The sequence below is a fragment of the Pteropus alecto genome, unplaced genomic scaffold (assembly GCF_000325575.1).
Source record: "Pteropus alecto unplaced genomic scaffold, ASM32557v1 scaffold117, whole genome shotgun sequence".
NCBI classification, from domain to species: domain Eukaryota; kingdom Metazoa; phylum Chordata; class Mammalia; order Chiroptera; family Pteropodidae; genus Pteropus; species Pteropus alecto.
In genome coordinates, this window is record NW_006440642.1 from 1,416,395 (window position 1) to 1,438,084 (window position 21,690).

The 21,690-nt window shown below is 42.8% G+C and overlaps 2 protein-coding genes across 2 annotated transcripts in view; both read left to right on the forward strand.

Annotated features, from left to right (window-relative positions):
• The window catches only part of TCF7L1 (transcription factor 7 like 1), a 145,812-nt gene extending 135,776 nt beyond the window's left edge, over positions 1-10,036 (forward strand). Inside the window, exons 6-13 of the mRNA XM_015593872.2 lie at positions 3,045-3,177; positions 4,243-4,345; positions 4,627-4,710; positions 5,386-5,529; positions 6,248-6,407; positions 6,504-6,611; positions 7,313-7,388; positions 8,629-10,036. Of these exons, the coding sequence (XP_015449358.2) occupies positions 3,045-3,177; positions 4,243-4,345; positions 4,627-4,710; positions 5,386-5,529; positions 6,248-6,407; positions 6,504-6,611; positions 7,313-7,388; positions 8,629-9,050 (1,230 nt within the window). The 3' untranslated portion in view covers positions 9,051-10,036. The remainder of the gene's footprint in view (positions 1-3,044; positions 3,178-4,242; positions 4,346-4,626; positions 4,711-5,385; positions 5,530-6,247; positions 6,408-6,503; positions 6,612-7,312; positions 7,389-8,628) is intronic.
• Positions 10,037-17,519: 7,483 nt separating this feature from the next.
• TGOLN2 (trans-golgi network protein 2) lies at positions 17,520-21,690 on the forward strand. Its single transcript, XM_025050883.1, has 5 exons — positions 17,520-17,659; positions 17,883-18,554; positions 18,661-19,202; positions 20,341-20,424; positions 21,661-21,690. Exons 1-5 carry the CDS (start codon positions 17,548-17,550, stop codon positions 21,664-21,666), a joined length of 1,416 nt encoding a protein of 471 aa, XP_024906651.1. The 5' UTR covers positions 17,520-17,547; the 3' UTR covers positions 21,667-21,690.

The window sequence follows — 21,690 nt, forward strand, 5'->3', positions numbered from 1 at the left end:
TATCACTTAGAGTCAAAAGACAGATAAAGAGCTTCCAGACAAGAAAAAGCTAAAAGAGTTCACCAAACCAGTATTATAAGAAATGTTAAAGGGGCTTCTTTAAGAAGAAGGAAAAAAATAAAAATATATGAATAATAAAATGGCAATAATTATGTATCTAGCAACAATTAGTTTTAATGTAAATGGATTAAGTGCTCCAATCAAAAGACTTAAAGTGGCCAAATAGATATGAAAACGAAACCCTTACATATGCTGTCTACAAGAGACTCACTTCATATCAAAAGACATATTGGAAACAAACAAAAGAGCTAGGGTAGCAATACTTTTCCCAGACAAAATAGACTTTAAAACCAAGGCTAAAATAAGACAAAGAAGGACCCAGTAATCTCAATTCTGAAGAAACCCAAACAATACTTCAAAGGAACATGTGCATCCATATGTTCATTGCAGCATCATTTACAACAGCCAAGACATGGTGGCAACCTGGGTGTCCATCAGTGGATGAATGGATAAAGAAGAGGTGGTATCTATATAATGTAATATTACTCAGCCATAGAAAAGAATGAAATCTTGCCAACTGCAATAACATGGGTGGACCTAGAGGGTATTTTGCTGAGTGAAGTAAGACAAAGACAAACGTCATACGATTTTGCTTATATGTGGAATCTAGAGAACAGGATAAATGAACAAAACTGAAACAAGCTCATAGGCACAGAGAGCATTTTGATGTTTGCTGGATTGAGGCGGGTGAGGAGATTAAGAGGTAAAAATCGGTAGTTACAAAATAGTCATGGGGATGTAAAATATAAGCGGGGGAATATAGTCAGTAGTATCGTAATAACTATGTATGGTGTCAGGTGGGTACTGGATTTATGGGGGTGATCACTCTGAAGTTGTATAAATGTCTAATCACTGTGTTCTACACCTGAAACTAAGATAATATTGTATGTCAATTATAATTGAAAAATATAAAAATTTGTTTAAATGGCTATAAATTATGTAACTAAATGTAAATTAAAAACATGCACAAGACGTCTAAGTGAATGGAGATTTACCAAAATGATAAATGTGACTGGTTTAGGCTACTGTGACTGTTTTCTAAATGCTTTATAACATAGTTTTTATTTCTTTCTTAGAAAAATTGTGTTCATCATAAGTATATATTTTAAGAGACAATTAAAGTTGGAAAATACAGAAATGGAGACAAAACAAAATCACCTATAGCTTCACCACTGAAACATACCTACTGTTTACATTTTAGGATGCTGCTATTATTAGTCTTTTTTTTTTTTTTATCATGGAGTTTATGTGGTTTTTTAATTGTAATCATTCTTTGTAATTCTTTTATCATTTACTATCACTCTAGTAATAACTCTATGGCTTTTATAATACTGAAAATCACCCTTTAGACAAAGCTGTTTCCAGGAAACCCCAGTGTATCATTTAAATAAACCAAGTTCCTAGAAATCTGACTTTAAAATAACTTTTATATTTTATTTGTGCTATATGTTCATGTACATGGAGACATCTTCAAAATGGAACAGATGAAAACAATAAGAAGGAAAGAAAATAACTTTAGAATTAGAATTTTTTTTATGCAACATCAAACAAGCATATTGGGAGGTGATAGGAAGTTTTTCAAGGCAGGTACTTGCAGAGCCCAGCCAGGTGCCAGCGCCACCTAGTGGTTTTAGTTCAGAACGGTTTGTATTCTCTGCCCCACATCTGTGGATCTGGAAGCAGAAGCCCTGGGTTCTGGGCCTTTCTCCAGGACTCTGCCTATGCTTACGCTCCCAAAGATGTAACACTGACTACTGTCAGCACACAGATACCTAGGAAGTGTACAGATCGAAGTTTGCATTATATGCACCGAATGGGCACCATCTCAGAGTTAAAAAGGGCTCGTAGAATCTATAAAATGTAAAGTTCAAACTGTGAGACAGCATTTGGATCTCCAGCCCTTGGGCTGCCTCCAAATCATCATTCTTTTTACAAACCTCTTTGTTAAATAAATCTCTTCTCTATGTGTAATTCATTTAGCTTATTTATTTATTTTTTTTAAGTGTATGTTATTCCTTTCTCTCCGACCAAGATGTTTTGATCAAGTTCTTGGGAAGGCAGATTGTACAAGAGAAAACAGTCTGGTTTGTTAAAACCATAAAGGATGATATGAATCAGTTCTGCCACTTACCAGCTAAGTCACTTAATCTCTCAGAGCTCAGTTTCCTCATTCCTCAGATGGCAATAATCATAGATAGTTTCTTTGCTAGGTTATAATAAGGATTAGACATGCCTAGCCCTGTGCTTGCAGTGTAGGTGGTCAGTAAATTATAGCTATTTTTATGAGAGATCCTATTGTTGTTATATTGAAACAATTTAAAAATTCAGTTTATCAATTCTAGGACACACAGATTTTTCCCATTTTAACATTTCTGAAATCAGGATGTGTCAATGGTATGCTAGTGTTTTTTCTCTCTCAATAGTTATATAAAATAATGGTACTCCTTACATTTGTTAGTGTTTTAAATGAAACAGGGTAATCAGGTCAGCAGAGTGAAGTGCTCCAGGGAGAAGTGTTCTAAGTGCTTTTGGGTTGTGTCCGTACAAATCTGAAAGTGACATGTGGTCTCATGGTGACAATTCCCCCACTGCTCTGTTCCCAGTCTCAGACTTGAACATGTGAGGTACTATTTTTCTGAAGTTTATTTGGAAAGCGTATATTGAACCTTTTTAAATTCACTGAGATTGCACAGAGCACAGTTTATAATTCAGCAGCCTGTAGCATTCAGCACCACACAATATACATAAAGTGAATAGCGGTGGATTGTTTTGAAGAGAGTATGTCGGAGGGTGGGTATAATTCTTCCTCTACTTCTGCTGGTCCTCTGCTATGTAGACCGCTACTTTCTCTCCAGGGCTATATGAGGACTGAATGGGATGGTGCATGGAAAATACCTGGCACATATTCAACTCAATAAGTAACAGCTGATTTTACTCTCTATCTCCTTGGCAACTGCCCTAGTCTTTTTCTCTCTGTCTTTCAGTCTAATAAAGTTCCTGTTGTTCAACACCCACATCACATGCACCCGTTGACGCCCCTCATCACCTACAGCAACGACCACTTCTCCCCTGGCTCTCCTCCCACACACCTCTCCCCAGAGATTGATCCAAAGACAGGTGAGTGTGCTGCTTCTTGGGCTGGACCACATGTAAAGCTGGGGAGTGGGGGGCGAGGAGGCAGGCTTTTCTTCTCAGGGAGCATCCATTTGACTTGGATTTGAATCATGTCTCCGACTGTCAGTCCAGGATTTCCTGTATAGCCTTCCCCACCAACTTCAGTCTCTTCAGGATTTTCATCTGTGCCTTGTCTGTACCTCCTATACCACGGGGTGATTGTGGGAATAAAAGGAAATTAAATGAGATGATGCACAGGGCCTGGCTCCGTAGTGAGCATTTAGTGTTTCTCTGCCTCTGTTTCTTTTACTTTAGACTCTCTTAATACTTTGGGAATAGAACGAGCTAGAAGGGGGAAAAAACCCCTCTTTTTTCATTGACTTTGAAGTCTAGCCCACGACGGGCTGCACCTCCCTAAACCCAGGCCATTTCCCTAAACTTAACATTTTCAAATAGAGTAATCAAATCTAGCCAGGCTGTACAACAGCAAGTCTGAGTTGGCTCTTTTTTTTTTTAACTTGTTCACCAGAACTGTCTACCCCAAGGAACCATAGTTTTCATAAAATTCCCACAGAGTTGCCATGGCTCGAAGCATTTTTGGGAGCCTATCTTTAGAGAAATCACTGTTATTCAAGGTTACAGGTAGTAGAGAAGACAAATATGGACTAGGAATCCACTTTGTTTCTCCATGGATGAGACGGGTTTTCTAGAGAAGAGTTAGCTGATGACTCCAAGGATATCTTGGGTCTGTCAATCCAGGATTTCCTGTTCCTCTCTTGGATAATACTAACTCCTGCATAAGCAGCTGGAAGTTACTCCTGCCAATAGAAATGGGATCCACTAAGTCGGAGAAAAGCTATATTAGTCCTGCCTTCCCAGAATATGTCCTTGACCAATGGGCCAGCAGAACTGGGGAGGTGACAAAAGGCAAGGATAATGAAAGAAAGGGCCTTCTAAGCTCTGGAACACCTTGGGGACACACAAGATAAGGAACCTCCCGGATGATGTTATTTTAAGGTCTTGCAGTAGGGCCAGGGAAGAGTCTGACACATCTTTCTTTGGAAGCAGGAATCCCCCGGCCCCCTCATCCATCTGAGCTGTCTCCATATTATCCACTGTCTCCTGGAGCTGTCGGACAAATCCCCCATCCCCTCGGCTGGCTTGTCCCACAGTAAGGAAACCTGCAGCCTTTCTTACCCTTCTTCCTTTCTTGTGCTGAGTTCTGCCTTCTGTCCCTCCAGCCACCCCACTCCACAGGGGAGCCCTGTCATCAAAACGCAGGACTCAGACCTCCCTGCTCCCCCTCCTCCCTGCAGCTTCCTCCCAATCCTCGCTTACTTCCTACTTCCTGCCCTTTCTCATTCTCTCTTCCTAACTCCTCTCCTTCCCTGTCCTAAACATTCCCATATTAGCCAAGATGCTGACTAGATTTCCTTCTCTTGGCCCCTGCAGGCAAGGACAGCCCATGTACTCCCTTCCTCCTGGTGGTTTCCGGCACCCCTACCCTGCCCTCGCCATGAACGCCTCAATGTCCAGGTGAGTCTGGGGACAGGGGCTGAGAGCATGAAGTGGCAGTGCAGAAAATGGTTCTTTGCTAGTGTCCTTGCCATTTCTGACCATTAAACAGCTTTCTCTTGGCAGTAAGCCAGGAGGCGCGGGCTCACCTTTCTTCTCACCTCCTTTTGATAAGACTCCTGTCACATGGTGGGAAGGGCCTTCATGCCCACAGGGTCACTCCCAGTCTCTAAGAGAAAAATTTCAAAGCCCTAGCCCTCAACCTTCTGGCCACATCCCCCAACGTGCTGGGCTTTGTGGCACTGAAGCATTTTGAGTATAATCATACTGAAGCCAGAGACTGGAGATTAATTTATCCTGAAATGCTGTCAGGAGAAGGGACAGTAAAAGGGGATTTCTGCTACCAGTGACAAAGGAAATGCAACGTACATAATCCCTTATCTTTCTGTTGTGTACCCTGGCCACTGACCCATGACACCTTCTGTGTTTTTCATCCTATATCTGCTTCCAGGACCAGGTTTCCCAAACCTGGCTCTGTCCAGCAAGGTCAACGGCCTTCTGTTCCTCAAACTCTGCCATAGCAGAGGTATTTACATGCCTCTGCACTGAAGGCAGAGAGTCACCCACATCCTCTGCTGAGTGACAAACCTTCAGCCTAAATCTCTCTATTGTCCTTTGTTTCCACCTGGTACACAGCCTGGTTTCCAGTCGGTTCTCCCCTCACATGGTGGCTCCGGCCCATCCTGGTCTGCCCACCTCAGGGATTCCCCACCCCGCCATCGTGTCCCCCATCGTCAAGCAGGAACCAGCACCCCCCAGCCTGAGCCCAGCTGTGAGCGCGTGAGTAACAGGCAGCTTGGACTGGGAGTGGCCAGTCTCTGAGCAGCAGTCGCCGTTTATCATTCTCCTGTGGCGTTTAGCAGGCAGCACAGCCTCCCTCAGCCATGTCCTCTCCCCCTGGGAATTGTTCTCTTTGGCTCTCTGTGTGCCCATTCGCTCAGACATCACGCATCTTTTCTCGCATTAAAAAAAGGATTTAGAGGCTGCAAGAGAAGCTGAGAAAGCTTTTAGCTTCCCTCCCTGCAAAATACACATGAAAACGTGAGGCCCAGAAAGGAGAGTGTTCTCATAGTCGCATGACTGACTTGTGGCAGAGTTGAGATTAGCACCAAAGTCTCCATTTTTCCCACTGTCCCATAAAGGGCAGGAAAGCCAGTCAGTGCCTCAAGGCTGAGGAGAGCCCCGCCCCTTGTTTCTGCCCTCCCCACCTCCCCATCACCTTTAGCCAGTGCATCCCAGCTCTCACCACCACCCTCTGCTCCTTCATCAGGAAATTATCCTTTCATAGACTACGGCCTGAGGTGATTCAGAGGCTTGGAACTACTAGTGGAAGATGCTCAAGTGCTGAAAGCATCCGCGGGTCCCTTGAATCAGCATCAGTGATGCAGCTTATCTCCCCTCCCCGGAGGCAATGGGCTCGTAGTCGCATTGAGAGGCAGGGATTGGTGAGTTAGATGACAACTGATACATGCTAACCTACAGCTTTGCGACTTCTTAGGAAATCACCAGTCACAGTGAAAAAGGAGGAAGAAAAGAAACCCCACGTGAAGAAGCCTCTTAATGCCTTCATGTTATATATGAAGGAGATGAGGGCCAAGGTGGTGGCTGAGTGCACCCTGAAGGAAAGTGCAGCCATTAACCAAATCCTAGGAAGAAAGGTAAGATCTGCCCTTACCCTCCAGGCTGTGTGGTCAGCGTCCCCTGCACTCGCCTGCACTCACCAGTCCCTGTCATCTCTGACCCCCCTCTCACAGTGGCACAACCTGTCCCGAGAAGAACAAGCCAAGTACTACGAACTGGCCCGGAAGGAGCGGCAGCTTCACTCCCAGCTCTACCCGACCTGGTCGGCCCGGGACAACTACGTAAGTGCCCACTCAGATCCCAGAGCAGCGTCTGCAGGAGGAAAGGGGAGAAGGAAGTTGACGACGTGTACGGAGGACTCTTAAGGCCAAGGAGAAGTCCGTATATTCCCTAGAAATAAGGAAAGCATTTCATTTCTCGGGAGGTCAACAAGGACGTGGTTTTGGTGAACAGACTTAGATTTGTGCCCCTCATATCTGACTGGACTCAGCCTTTGACTCCCTCCTTCATGGCCAGTGTGAGCTGTGTGGCAGCTCTGGTGGTAGACTGTCTCTAGCCAAGGCTCCCTAACCTGGGACTCAGAGACCAGTGCATGAGCTCAGCCCACGTGTCTGATAACTCCCTGAAAGTAGGTGGATTTTTGTATGTATGTTTCTTATTTGCTTTGTTTTTCTGGTAAGAGGATTCGTAGATGTATTAGATTTTAAGTGGGACCTAGGACCCCTCATAAAAAGGTCAAGAAATAGAAAAACAAGCCTAAAGTGCAGTGAAAGGGTGAGGCCTTCCAAAAGACCAGCACACCCGAGTGGGAGGGGAAGAATCGAATGTAGAAGGGAGGCAGGGAGGCGGCGCCCCAGGAGGGAGCACTCTGCCTCCTGTGGGGCATGTGATCTGAGTGGTTCCCCCTTCCTATCTGGGCAACCCCCGAAAAGCCAGTTGTTCTGTCCCTGTTACCTCTTCCTTCTGGCCATATTTTTTTTAGGGTAAGAAAAAGAAGAGGAAGAGAGAGAAGCAGCTGTCGCAGACACAGTCCCAGCAGCAAGTCCAAGAGGCAGAGGGTGAGTCTCAAGGAGGGCACTGCCTCTTTTCTTCACCTTTCCGCTGTCACAGCTGCACCTGCCTGTGCATTAAACCCGGGTCTGTGACGTACACAATGACAAGGCTGCATTACAACAGCTGCCATTTTCAGGGGCTCCGCCTCATGGGAGCCTCCTGCATACTCAAGTGGGTGTTACTACTGTCCTCTTTTTGGAGATAACCAGTTACGAGGCTCGGAGAAGTCAAGGGATTTTCCCAGTCACTCTGCTTGTTAAATGGTGGAGGCAGGATTTGATCCCAGCACTTTCTCACTTCAAAGCCCAGGCTTTTTTCAGTTTGGTTAAGTTGCATCTTATTTGAGGGTTAGGTTCTAAAATCAATGTATGAGATAGAAACTGAATGTAGTCGAAATTGTCTTTGAAGTTCCCTTAGGAAGGTGGCACATTAGAGACTGACATACCACCTATCAGTGAATCCAACAGAATCAGGTTTGCCTCCAGTGTTTGGTTGGTTGAATAGCAGAAGAAGTAGTTTGCTCACGTTTGGGGGCCACTTCATGCCAAAAATTGTACAGCAGAGATGTACAGAGATGTTCGCACTGTGACAGGCATTCAGGTCGCTCCTCTCATGCTCACTCCAGGACAAATGTAGAACTGCTGCTACCATCTAAAGTGCTTGTGCTCTCTCCTTGCCTCCTCACTCCTTCCCCTTCCCTCGTCTCCCCTCCCCTCTTTTCTCTTTCTTTATTTCTTTTTTTCTCTTTTTCTCTTCCTCCCTCCCTCCCACCCTTGATTCCTAGTATCTGTATAATTTGTGTATCCAGCTACACATGAGCACACATAAATAAAACATGTATATGATGCAACATCCACTGTATACCATGGGGCTTAGCAGGTGCTACACTATCTCTGGTAGTACCATAAACCAAAGATTTTAAAGCAAATTGAGTGGCGATCCAGCCCCAAAACGATGAGATTTAGGCAAGGAAAATCAGATGATGTGACAGACTGAGCTGTCTTCCCTGCAGTCAGCTACTGAATAATTCTTTGTCATTTGGGCGTTGCCCCTTCTCTGTGCCCTAGGCGTCCTTGAAAGCGTCTGCCTAGCCTTGGAATCCTTAGACATAATTGCATGTCCTCGCTTCCCTCCCCAGCGGGGTTCTTTTGTTTCCAGAGTAGATGCGTACAGCCAAGGCTCTCCTGCAGCCTCCATCTCACTAGAGCTACTAGCTGCTCACTCTTTCTTGTGTTTCTTCCCCAGGTGCTCTGGCCTCCAAAAGCAAGAAGCCATGTGTTCAGTACCTGCCCCCTGAGAAGCCCTGTGACAGCCCTGCCTCTTCCCATGGCAGCATGCTGGACTCCCCAGCTACCCCCTCTGCAGCCTTGGCCTCACCGGCTGCCCCTGCTGCAACCCACTCAGAGCAAGCCCAGCCCTTGTCCCTCACCACCAAGCCAGAGACCCGGGCCCAGCTGGCTCTCCACTCGGCTACCTTCCTGTCAGCTAAGGCTGCAGCCACCTCCTCTGGCCAGCCCCCACTCCTCTCCCGGCCCCTCCCCCTCGGGTCCGTTCCCACGGCTCTGCTGACTTCTCCCCCTTCCTTCCCAGCCACGCTTCATGCCCACCAGGCCCTCCCAGTACTCCAGGCCCAGCCTCTTTCCTTGGTCACCAAGTCTGCCCACTAAGCTGCCCTGTGATCTATGCAGGCTGTCAGGTGACCCATCAAGTAGTAATGATACAGAAGTAAAAAAAAGGAAACTTTATTGGTCAATATTTGACCACTCTGGACTGTTCTGTAAAGTGACTGGTAACAGCAGCACTTTACATTTTGTAGATGTAACCAGTAGCTGACCTTAAGCTTTTTTAAAAAAACAAAAAACAAAAAACAACAACAACAACAACAAAAATCTTTAAAAGAAAAAGTACTGAAAAGTAGTGTGTCATTCTTCCTGTATGTGCAGTGGTGGATGGACCTGGGCAGAAGACCCTTTTCTCTCTACCTCTGGCACTTTCTGCCCTCCTCCCTCTTCTCATCGGCTCCACATGCCCCAGCTCCCGCATCCAGTCTGCATGGTGGCTGGCCATTGCTGCAATTTCTGTCCTGTTGCTTCTTTGTCTAGATCCCATTCCTGGACATTTCCTTTTATCTCACCGAAGTTTTTCTCTTTTGTTCAATTCTGTGAGTTTCTACCTTCATCTTCTTTGTCCCCTGCCCAGTGTAAGGCTGTCACCACATGAGAAGACACCTTTGCCTGGTTTGTCTCTACCAGCATCACCTTTCCCTCAGTAGGCCCTAACCTGCCAGCCTCCAGCTTCTGGTGGCAAAAGAGGCCTTCTGAAATGGTTCTTCCCCACATTTAAAGGGACTCAAGGTGCCTGCCACTTCCTTAGTGACGAAGTCTGTGTTCTGCCCCTTTGCCAGTCAAGATCTCCTTTTCACAGTCCCAGCATGGCATACAGGACCTGCTCCAAGGTCTGGTTCCTGTCTCCTGGGTCAGTGCCAGCACAGTCTGCCAAAGTTCTAAAGACCCTCCTCCCTCCCCCATCACCTCACGTGCTTCTATGTGTATTTCTTTTTGTTTTTATGGGGGTTTTTTTTTGAAGCAATTTAAACTCCCAATGAGCTGTTTATTTTCACAAAAGAAAATAAAATTGCAGTTGCAAGACCTTTTCTGAGTGTTTTAATCTTCTCGTTGAATCAAGCCCCCTTCATACCAAGCCCTGTGCTAGATTTTTGCAGATGTGCAAAGAGATTAGCACTTATTGATGGGGCATATAAAACATGCCTGACACAATTAGACAAATCCAACCCAGCTTTCAGCCTCAAATGTACATCAATCAGTCCGTATCGATAACTGAGATCCAAAGGGAGGAACTCTTTTGTTTTCATTTGTCTTCTTATAATTGCCAAGATGTGACGGACATCCTTTGTCTGCTTTGCATGGTATCCAGCACGGCAATTAATTTTTTTGTAACAGCTTTATTGAGATATAAGTCATATAACATGGAATTCACTCAAAGTATACAATTCAATGGTTTTTAATATGTTCAGAGTTGTAAATCCATCATAGTCGATTTTAGAACATTTTCATCACCTCGAAAAGAAATCTCATACATACCCTTTAGAAGGCACCCTCCATTTCCTCCAGCCCTAAGCAACAACTACTTTCTGTCTCTGGATTTGTCTGTTCTGGACATTTCATTTAAATGGAATAATGCAATATGTGGTCCTTTCTCACTTCTTTCAGCTATTGACTTGTCAAGGTTCATCCATGTTGTAGCACGTATCAGTAGTACTTCATTCTTTTTTTTAAATTGTGGTAAATATATGTAACAAAATTTGCCATTTTAACCTTTTTTAAGCGTACAATTCAGTGGCATTACTTACATTCACAATATTGTGTAACTATCACCACAAACTACTTCCAAAACTTCATCACCCCAAACGTAATCTCTATGACCATTTAAGCAATTACTCCCTAATTCCTCCTCCCCCAGCCCCTCTATTCTACTTTCTGTTTCTATGAATCTGCCTACTCTAAATATTTTATATAACTGGAATTATAAGACATTTATCCTTTTGTCCCTGGCTTATTTAACAGCATAATGTTTTCAAGGTTCATTCACATTGTAGAATGTATCAGAATTTCATTCTTTTAAGCCTTGATAAAATAATTTAGTCTTCCTTTTCTTTTTTATGAGTACTTGCCAGGTCTTTCATTCTACTCAGATATATATAGTTTGTTTTAATTGCAGTAAAATATATATAATATAAAATTCACCATTTAAAGTTTTTAAGCAGACAACTTAATGGTACATTTACAACACTATGCAACCATAACCATTATCAATCTCCAGAACTGTTTCATCATCCCAAACAGAAACTCTGTGCTCATTAAGCAATAACTTTACATTCCCTCCTCCCCCCAGACCTTAGGAAATTTTAATCTACTTTCTATTTTTATGAATTCTAGGTACCTCATATGAATAGAATCATACAATGTTTGTCCTTTTGTATCTGGCTTATTTCACTCCACACAATGTTTTCATGGTTCATCTATATCGTAGTGTGTACCAGACTGACTCCTTTTGATAGCTGAATAATAATCCATTGTATGTACATATCACATTTTGTTTATCCATTCATCTTTTGATGAATGCATGGATTGTTTCTACCTTTTGGCTATTGTGAGTAATACTGCTATAAACATTCACATACAAGTATAATGTTTGAGTCCCTGTTTTTAACTCTTTGGGTTATATACACCTAGGAGTGGAATTGCTGCGTCATATGGTAATTTTAATTTTTTGAGAAATTGCCAAACTTTTCCATAGCAGCTGCAACATTTTGTATTCCAACCAGCAAAATGTAGGGGTGCCAATTTCTCTACACCCTCACCAACACATTATTTTATGTTTTTCTGTTGTTATAGCCATCCCAGTAGGTGTAAAGTGGTACCTAGATGTGATTTTGATTTGCATTTACCTAACACGATGTTGAGTATCTATTCATATGCTTATTAACCAGTTGTCCTAGCACCATTTGTTGAAAAGACTATTCTTTCCCTCTTGTAGCTATGTTGGCTCACTTGTCAAAAATCAACTGACCACAAATGTAGAGGCTTATTTCACCTACATGTCTTTATGCCAGTATCATACTGTCCTAATTACTGTAGCTTTCTAGCAAGTTTTAAAATTAGGAAGTGTGAGTCCTCCAACTTAGTTCTTTTTCAAGCCTATTTTGGCTCTTCTGAGTTGCTTGCATTTTCATATGGATTTTAAGATAAGCTTGTCAATTTCTGCAAAGAGGCCAGCTGGGAATTTAATAGAGCTTGTTTTGGTAGATCAATTTGGGGAGCGTAGCCATCTTAACAAAATTGTCTTCCAATTCATGAACATCAGAGGTCTTTTTCATTTATTTAGGTCTTTACTTTCTTTCAATAATGTTTTATAGTCTTCAGAATATTAAGTTTTGCACTTCTTTTGTAAAATTTATTCCTAAGGATTTTATTCGTTTCGATACCATTGTAAATGAAATTACTTCTTTACATTTTCAGATTGTCCATTGTATAGAAATACAATTGATTTTTGTATATTGGTCTCACATTTTACAACCTTTCTAAACTCATTCTAATAAATTTTTAGAAAATTCTCAGGGTTTTTTATATACAAGATCATGTCATTTGCAAATATAGTTTTACTTCTTCCTTTCCAATTAGATGACTTTATTTCATTTTCTTGCCTGTGTGTCCTGACTACTTTCATCACAAAGTTGAATAGATGTGGTGAGAGTAGACATCATGGTCTGTTCTTTATCTCAAGGGGAAAGCATCCAGTCTCTTATCATCGTATGTTAGTTGCAAGGTTTTTGTACCTGCCCCTTTTCAGGAAGTTCTTTTCTTTTTCTAGTTTGTTGTTTTATCATGAAAGGGTACAAGGAAATTTTAAGATTCGTTAAAATTACCTTCTACCACTCCCTTAAACCAAAATTGGTGTGAGCTAGCAGTTAGTGCTAAAATTTGCCTTTACTCCTATCCCAGATAGAAGCATGGCCTGGAGGAAAACCACAATTGAAATAGGTGCCCCTATAGATTCATGGTGCCTAACATCAGCCAGGCCCTCAACGCCACTCATTTATTACACTTGTCATTTGTCCTGAGCCCCTCGACAACTCTTCATTGTTTTCAAGCCCCCAATTTAATCCCCACCTTCTCACTCAAAGACTGCTTTGCCTCTTAGAATATCAAGAAATTGAGGCCAGCTGAAATACTCTATTTTGATCTCCCACATCCCTACCTAACTATACCACCCTCTAACCATTCTAATTGCCTTCCCACAGGTCTCAAGGTCAAACCCTGGTTCAACTCAAGGTCAACTGCTCTACTGCCTCTAGACCCCAGTCCTTCATCTCTGTGTACCTTGTTCTACCAGTCATCATATCTGTCTTGTAATCTTGGTCACTCTGTCTAATTAGTTCTTCCCCTCAGTCAGTAAAAAAGTTCAATCCTTCCAGTATTGGAAACCCTCTGTTTCACATCCAAACTTCCAGAAAAGGTAGTTTCAACTTACCTTCCACCTTCCACTACTTACAACCACAACTAGGTTTTATTCTCACCACTCTACTGAAATATATAATTCTAAGTCCTTATCTTACTTCAACTCTGTGCTGTATTTGATAGTGTCGATTTCACTTTCCTTCTAGAAATTGGGACAATTGGGATTCCTCAAAGGATGTTGAATAAAGAAACTGGAAACAAGGAGATGATAGTGTCCTGGAAGACAAGCGACATGACTAGTTGTAGCACTAAAGCCACAAAAAAGCCTGTAAGATAAGAATTGTATGAGTGGTTTTACAACTTGCCTTATTTTCAGTTAAGCTATCATATGCACATAGATGCCTATAAAAAGGGGATAATCAACAAAATATTCATCATAATAGCTCAATTACAAGATTTTTATTTCCTTACTTTGGTTTTTCTTTATTGTTTAAATTTTTGTATAATTGTTACCATTGGGGCTATTGGAGTTTCGGTAACACACAGGTCTCAGTCCTTATCACTGTTGACGAAATGAAATTACACTCAGTTAATTATGAGAAGTGTTATTTATTAAAGGCACATTTTGAAGTATAAGATTGGTCAAGCCTAAAGCTGGCTAGCCACGCAGAAATGAGAATACTAACCCTGGTGGCGGGGAACGGGGCGGGGGGCAAGGGTTAAAGCACAGGTTACAACCAGGGGAGATAGCTGTAATGGCGGGGCAGGGCGGCGGTGGGGGGGGGCATCTGCGTTATAGTAGGGCTGTGATGGGTAGTTATAAAAGAGTTCTTAGGATTGGCACATGAGGTCATTTTGATGGATACTTGGCTGCGTAGCATATTTTGCCTAATGCCCATGCGCTTACCCAATTGGTACATGAGGTCATTTTGATGGATACTTGGCTGCGGTAGCATATTTTGCCTAATGCCCATGCGCTTACCCAGAATTCAGTCTGTTATAATTAGATTCCTGAACTTCCAGGCATAAACACAGTATTATAATGATGGCATAATGAGGCTGAGGTTGTGGGCAGGTTAGGGTAGTACCTTCTGTGCAGCCTCTGTGACCATTAAACCAGCTATAGATTATGGCCCTCCTCCTGTCCTTGGTCTCTAGGGATGCAGGAGGGATTCTCTAAGTACCAACAGGGTGTTTGGGGGGCAGTCTCTAGGCTAGGCCTCTATTCCCTTGTTCCCCTGTCGCTCATGTCTGACTAGCTACCTAACATAGTGAACATATTAATTATAATAATAATAACTTTTGGAAGACTTAACTATATGCTACTGTGTTAAATACTCTGCATTATCTAATTCTCAACACTTTTATTTCCATTTCATAATGAAAAAATTGATACTTAAAGCAATTAAGTAACTTGCCCAAAATCATGTGTATTACTTGTGCAATCAATTTTAAGGAAAACAGTTAAGGACTATTTTTCTCCTATCAAATTGGGAGATTAAGATTACTCACTGCTATCAAAGGTTGAGTAAGATAATAATAGCATGACCTTAAGCAAGTTGCTTAATCTTTTTGAGGATCTGTCTCCTCTTAAAATGCACCTAACCAGCATCTGGTAATAAATGTTACTAACAGTAGAAAATTGAAAATAATTTGGATTTCTAATAATAAGGGAACTGTCACAAAATTATGATAGTCATAAATTACTTTTCATGAAACCATTAACAATTATGTTTTTTGAACAATATTTAAATTAGTTATAAAAACAGTTCCTATGTTTTACCTTTGAACTCCATGCTCACATTTCCAACTACCTCCCTGATATCTCCACTTGACCATCTCACAGCATCTTAAATACATGACCAGAAGCAAATTCATTTTCTATGCCCCACCCCCATCAAATCTGGTTCTCTACATCTTCCTTGCCATCACCCCTCCACACCATAAGCAATCCATCTCCAAGGCCTGTTGGTATCACCTCCCAAATTTATTAAGTCCTACCACTTCTCTCCATTCTCACTGTTCCTATGCTAATCCTACTTGGACAATTGCAACAGTGTCCTAACTGACTAACTCCTAAGTCCAATCTTATCTACGTACCCCAAGACTAGATTCTTTACTCTACAACCAGATTAACCTTCAAAAAATTTCATGTCTGATTATATCTTTTTCCCTGCTTCAATATCTTTGATGGCTTCTTATTACCATGAAAATAAAATATAAAACCCTGGGTGTGGCCCACAAACTGCAGGATTTGGACCCTTCTTTCATCTCCTGCCAATAATGTGGACACAAGCTTAATAATTTGACATTCCCCTCCCTACACATACCCCCACTAAACCACTATCCTTTACTGCTAGTCAAATATTTATTTATGAGACTTGGAGAGAATTTCCTTTTAGAGATTCATTTACCAATTCATTTCCTTTAGCCAAAGCAGTCATGATTCTAAAAGAATTTGGCAAAAGATTTATCTTCTTTCTGATCCTTATTCTCTCCTCAGTAATGAGAGTGTGTGTGAGATTTTATTGAAACGCAGAAACATTGAGAAGCATATTAAAGGGTTTTTAAATAACACAATACTTGTCCCTGAAAACCATATTTATACCATCAACAGTCTTCAGAATTTCAAGTACTAGAAGTGAATGCAATGTAACCCAAATATTGTACTCAATAGACTACAGAGGAATGTTATTGCCCCTGGGGGCTGTGGTCCTTTTGGGTGGGATTACCTTTTGGCCTGAGTTAACTGGCACATTTTCTACTGCACTTTTGTGTCCCATAAAGATTTATGTTCTGGACAACTTCCAAATCATTTACTCTTTAATCTGGCTCTGTCCAATCTCATCCCCTGCCATCCTCCTTGTTCTCTGTTATCTGACATTCCTATTCTCACCTTTGGATTTACACAAAATATCAGCTTCCCACTTGCCTCTCCAGGCCTTTGTACCTCCTGTACACTCAGCCAGGAAAGCTCATCCTCCCTGCAGCCTTATCTGGAAAATACCTATACTCTTTGGTCCTCAGCTCAAAGGTCCTTTCTGAGAAGAGCACAGTTTCTGTACTTTTGTTTTTTGGCATTTCTTGGAACACACACACACACATGCACACACACTCGTGTAAATATTTGATTAATATTTGTGTGTCCTACTAGATTACATGTTCCATTAAGTTAGGGCTGATCATTTTTTAAATCACTGTCTACAAAGCACCTAGCCTGGCCAATGTTCATAAAACAATTTCAAGAAACAGTAATTTTAAACAGTAAAAAGTAATTTTAATACAAAACTATTTACCCAATGATACCAATGTGGGAGAAAATGAATATGCATAGAAAAAGGACAGAGAAAGTATACTAAAGAGAGAAACATAAGTACACTTGTATGTTTTTTTTTTAAAACCCACTGAATGTAAACAATAAACTAATGTAGGTGGTAACCTGTGGAGAGGCCGGGAGCAAGAACTTTTTAATTTTTACTTAAAAAATCCCTCTTTGATTTTTAACCATTAAAATGTATTTTCTAATCAAAAATGTTAAATGCTTGCAAGACGGAAACACACACTGAAACATTAATAGTGATTATCCTGGAAGAGTGGGACAAAGATTTTGTTTCCTACTTCTATACGTTCATTAAATTTTCTACAGTGAATACGAACAGCTTTTATTATTAGAAAAGGAATATACTCTTTAAGAAAAAAAGAACTTTGGCGACTTGGAGGGCAATTTCCATGGAGTTGGAAGAGGGGAGCGGCGATGCGAAGGCTCCCGCTATAAAGGTGACGGAATGGATTCTAGGAGAGAGATGAGCACAGCACGTCTGTGCGCTGCGGGAAAAGGATCACGAGAAAGGAGAAGTTAAAAATACGAGCAGAGGATGGGGAGAAGAGGCGCCCGGCCCCAGCGATGTCACTCCCGTGGGATAGTGCACAGGCCGAGGAGCTTAGAAGTACGAAGGGAAAGAAGGATATGGGGAGTGACGGTCTGTTGCCGAGGCTACGGAACAAAGAAACGGAGAAAAGGTGGACACGCCTTCCACAATGGTTGTAAAGCGCAACCACTGAGACATCTGACAACTCGAAGCACACCCGGACCGAGACAACGTAACTGCGCGCCTCCCCGCCTTTCCCCAAGCCCCTCCCCTCGTCCGGGCGGAGCTGCGGCGGGCGCACAGGAAGGGGCGGGGCTATGAATACTGAGTCTCTCCGCGGATCTCGCGACATCGGTAGATCGCGGAAGCGCAGTGTAAGCAGGATGCGGTTCCTGGTTGTGGTGGTCCTGTTGAGCGTTGCGGCGGCAGGTAAGACCCTCCTCATCTCCAAAAAACTTTCACTCATGGGTCACAGTCCCCATCTCCGTGGCTGGGCGCCATCGGAGCTTGCTTCTTCCCTGCCCGACTCACCCCTCCCGTCGCCATCATCCCCACCGCCACCGTTTGCCCGTTGCCCGGTTCTCTTAAGCCTTTGAGGATTCCTTTTTCCCAGCCTGCCTCTCTTCAGAGCCAACTAGTTTCTCTTTTTCAGGAGCCGTGCTGCCCAACCCTCCCTCATCAGCCGCCGAAAAACTCTTCAGTCTGGGAAAACGAGAGACTGCAGCAAGAAACTCCAACGCGCCTGCCTCAAGCCAGCTGTCTGAGGATCTCTACCCACCCACTCTGGAACATCATTCTGTGAAAGATAACCCTGCCAAGTTGAAGTCGCAGCACGAATCCACAGGAGAGGAATCCACAGGAGACAACTCGGGCAAATCAAATAAGGAGCACCAGTCTGGGAAAGATACTTCTGACAAGTCGGACCCAGAGCACCAGAACGCCAAAGATACTTCTGACAAGTCGGACCCAGAGCACCAGAACGCCAAAGATACTTCTGACAAGTCGGACCCAGAGCACCAGAACGCCAAAGATACTTCTGACAAGTCGGATCCGAAGCAGCAGTCCACCAAAGATACTTCTGACAAGTCGGATCCCGAGCAACAGTCCGCCAAAGATACATCTGATAAGTCGGATCTGGAGCATCAGTCTGCCAAAGATAGTTCTGGCAAGTCGGATCTGGAGCACCAGTCTGGGAAAGATACTTCTGACAAGTCGGATCCGGAGCAACAGTCCGCCAAAGATAGTTCTGACAAGTCGAATCCGGGGCATCAGTCTGGGAAAGATACTTCTGACAAGTCGGATCCAGAGCACCAGTCCGCCAAAGATATTTCTGGCAAGTCAGATGGGGAGCAGCAGTCCTCAAAAGACAATTCTGGCAAGTTGGATCTGGAGCACCAGTCCACGGAAGACAGAGCACCAGTCCGCCAAAGATATTTCTGGCAAGTCAGATGGGGAGCAGCAGTCCTCAAAAGACAATTCTGGCAAGTTGGATCTGGAGCACCAGTCCACGGAAGACGGCTCCAACAAGCCAGTCTCCAACCCCTCCTCTCATAACAAGGAGCCCACCAAGCCTGACTTAAGCACACTCACTGACAAAGGAGAGACCGCTCCTCATGCTTCCAGAACTGAATCTGGGGAAAGTGTATTACTGGACTCTGACTCCACTTCTCCCCAGCAGGAGGGAGAAAGTAAGTCTTCAAAACCTGCTGAAGACGTGAAGCCCAAGAAAACTGTGGAAGGTGATACAGAGCTTGAAGAGGGTTCTCCACCCAAAGAAAAAGAAGTGCTTGGCCCTGCCTCTAGAGGGAATCATGAGGGGACACTTTTGGATTCCATGAGTAATGAGAAGGACGACCTTTATAAAGACCATCTTGGAAGTGCCAGTGCAGAGAGCAGCCATTTCTTTGCATACTTGGTGACTGCAGCCATTCTTGTTGCTGTCCTCTATATTGCCTATCACAACAAGCGGAAGGTAAGTCAAGAGTTACCTTAAGAGAAATAGGATATTCTCCACCCTGAAAACTTGGTATATGGGCCAGTATCCATCATTCATCTATCTGCCTGTGAACACTGGGGATTTTAAGACACATTTCAGTTTTTTTTCAGACCCTGCTGGGCTCTACTCTTGTTTTGTAAATCATTTGTTTTCATGTCTGTTTCCTCTGAGTGCCCTCTGCTGCTGCATTTGGTGCCAAGTTAGGACATTTTTATGATCTGACCTGAATTGGGGTCTCCTCCCATAATCTTGAACTTAGATCCTAATTACAGTTTATAAGTAGTTAGAGCACCTATCTTCCTGTTTCCACTCTCAAGACAGTGCATCATTTCTAGCTTCCTCTGTAAGCATTATTTTCCATCTGCAGTGGCAGAAAGAATGGTTACGTAGTCTTCGACATCAACAGCAGAGAGCCCAGGGACTATCTTGTGCAATTAGTTTAATTTCTGATTAGAAGGAAGACCAGAAATTGCGTGGATACACTCATCTTTTACTTGGTTTGGTGTGAAGTAATATCTGTGTCGCTTGGCAATCACTCCAATGACAAAATGATTGCATTTCTTATTGAACTCTAAGAATTTAGTAGTTTCTGTAGCCTGATTAAAATTAGAGTTCAGTTCATGATGGCTGTAAGGCCTGTGGCTCTAAAGAATGAGGGAAGACATTTAGTTAAAATGGTGCATTCCTTATTCTACATCTAACATCATGGAGAATAACTTTAGGTATGAAATGAAAGAGGCAAGGTTAAGATAAAGCAAAGTATGGGGTGAAAGGGTACATTTGTAGAAAAGAAATAATTCCTTTAAAAAAAAAAAAAAGTCTTAGCCTGGAGCTCTCTAAAGAAGGAGTTGGCAGATCTTTGACTGTGTACTCTTGAGTAAATCAACTGACTCCCACAAGCTAGAGCCCAAACAGCCTTCCCCCATCTGCCGTTTCCTATTTAGCAGTATTAAGGATTCTAATGGAACCCTAGGCCCTGTCCTCCCTAAAACTGTTATAATTTAAATAGGCCTCTTTGTAGGTGTACTGCTCTTTTTGCTGTCAGGGTTATTAACAGACTGAAATACGTCATTATAGAGGCACTTGTTAATCATTTTCTTTTTCCTTTCCCCAGATTATTGCTTTTGTCCTGGAAGGAAAAAAATCCAAACTCACTCGGCGGCCAAAGGCCAGTGACTATCAGCGTTTGGACCAGAAGGTAAGAAGGAAGACCCAGGTCCATGCAAGGGATGTGCAGTCTCAGATGGGCCCAGCAGTGGACTTCCATGGGTGTGGCAGCAGCTACCATTGCTCCTGCCCTTTTCAGACACAGAGACATGTATACATGTACGATGTTAGCACTGAAGAGACCTTCAAGCACTCTACAGCAGCTCCCTTGATAGATGAAGAAACTCAGGCCCAAAAACATCATGAATTTTTTTCCCTAAGTTCCCACCTCAAATTCGTGGCAAAATCAAGACCTGATGGCAATTCCCTAGGCTCTTGTCCTGTTCTTTTTGTGCTATACCAGTTCTTCACAAATTTTAATAGGCATTTTGATAGAAAGCAAAATCTGATTCTCTAGGTTTGGGGTGGAGGCTATGCTTCTACATTTCTAGGAAGTTCCCATGTGGCTCCATATGCTGCTGGAACCACACTTTAGGGAGCAAAACACTAAACTACACTCCCTGAAAACAAGTCCAGGAACATATAGGCCTCCAACTTCCAGACCAGCCCTGCTAAGCACTGTGGACTAGATTTCCTTAGTACAGCCTCTGCCAGAAGCAAAGCCCTCCTTCTACCCTGCAGCAGCAGGAGCTGAGTAACGTTCTCCCAAGGGCAGCCTGAGTAAGCATGAACAGTGTACTCCCACTACCTTGCTGCCAGCATGCACCCTTCCTTTCTCCTGTGTAGCAACGGCAAGGGCAGGGCATTGGTAAAGAGTTGCAGGTGCCCTAACTGTGAGTTGTTCCCAGACTCCCTATAAGGAATACAATTCTTGTGCACAGCTTGTACCAGCTATAGAATAAGCCACTCAGCTTAGAACATCTTTGCTAATAGCCCAATAGGTCAGCTTCACAGTATGGTGCTGGCCTTGTACCTTCCCAGATACTTTAAGGATTTCTGCCCCGCCCCCCATTATAATTTTTCTGATTAAAAATATGCACATTTAAATAATTCAATATAGAATGGTATAAAATAGAAGCCAAGATTCTCATATTCCCTCTACTTAGTACCTTTCTACTGTTTTATTTCAAACTGACTTTTAAAGTAATTTTATGTGTTTCATTTTATCAATTGCTATTTGTATGGTGGAGAGTCAGTTTGTCTTAATTCTGAATTTTTGCCCTTAGCCGCAACTCTTGAGATCTTTTTCCCTTGAAATCATAGCCATAAGGTATATTTCTCTGGGGACAAAAAATGAATATTACCAATTATGTTTCTCTCATTTCAGATTTGATTTTTCTGTTTTTGAAAACTGTGT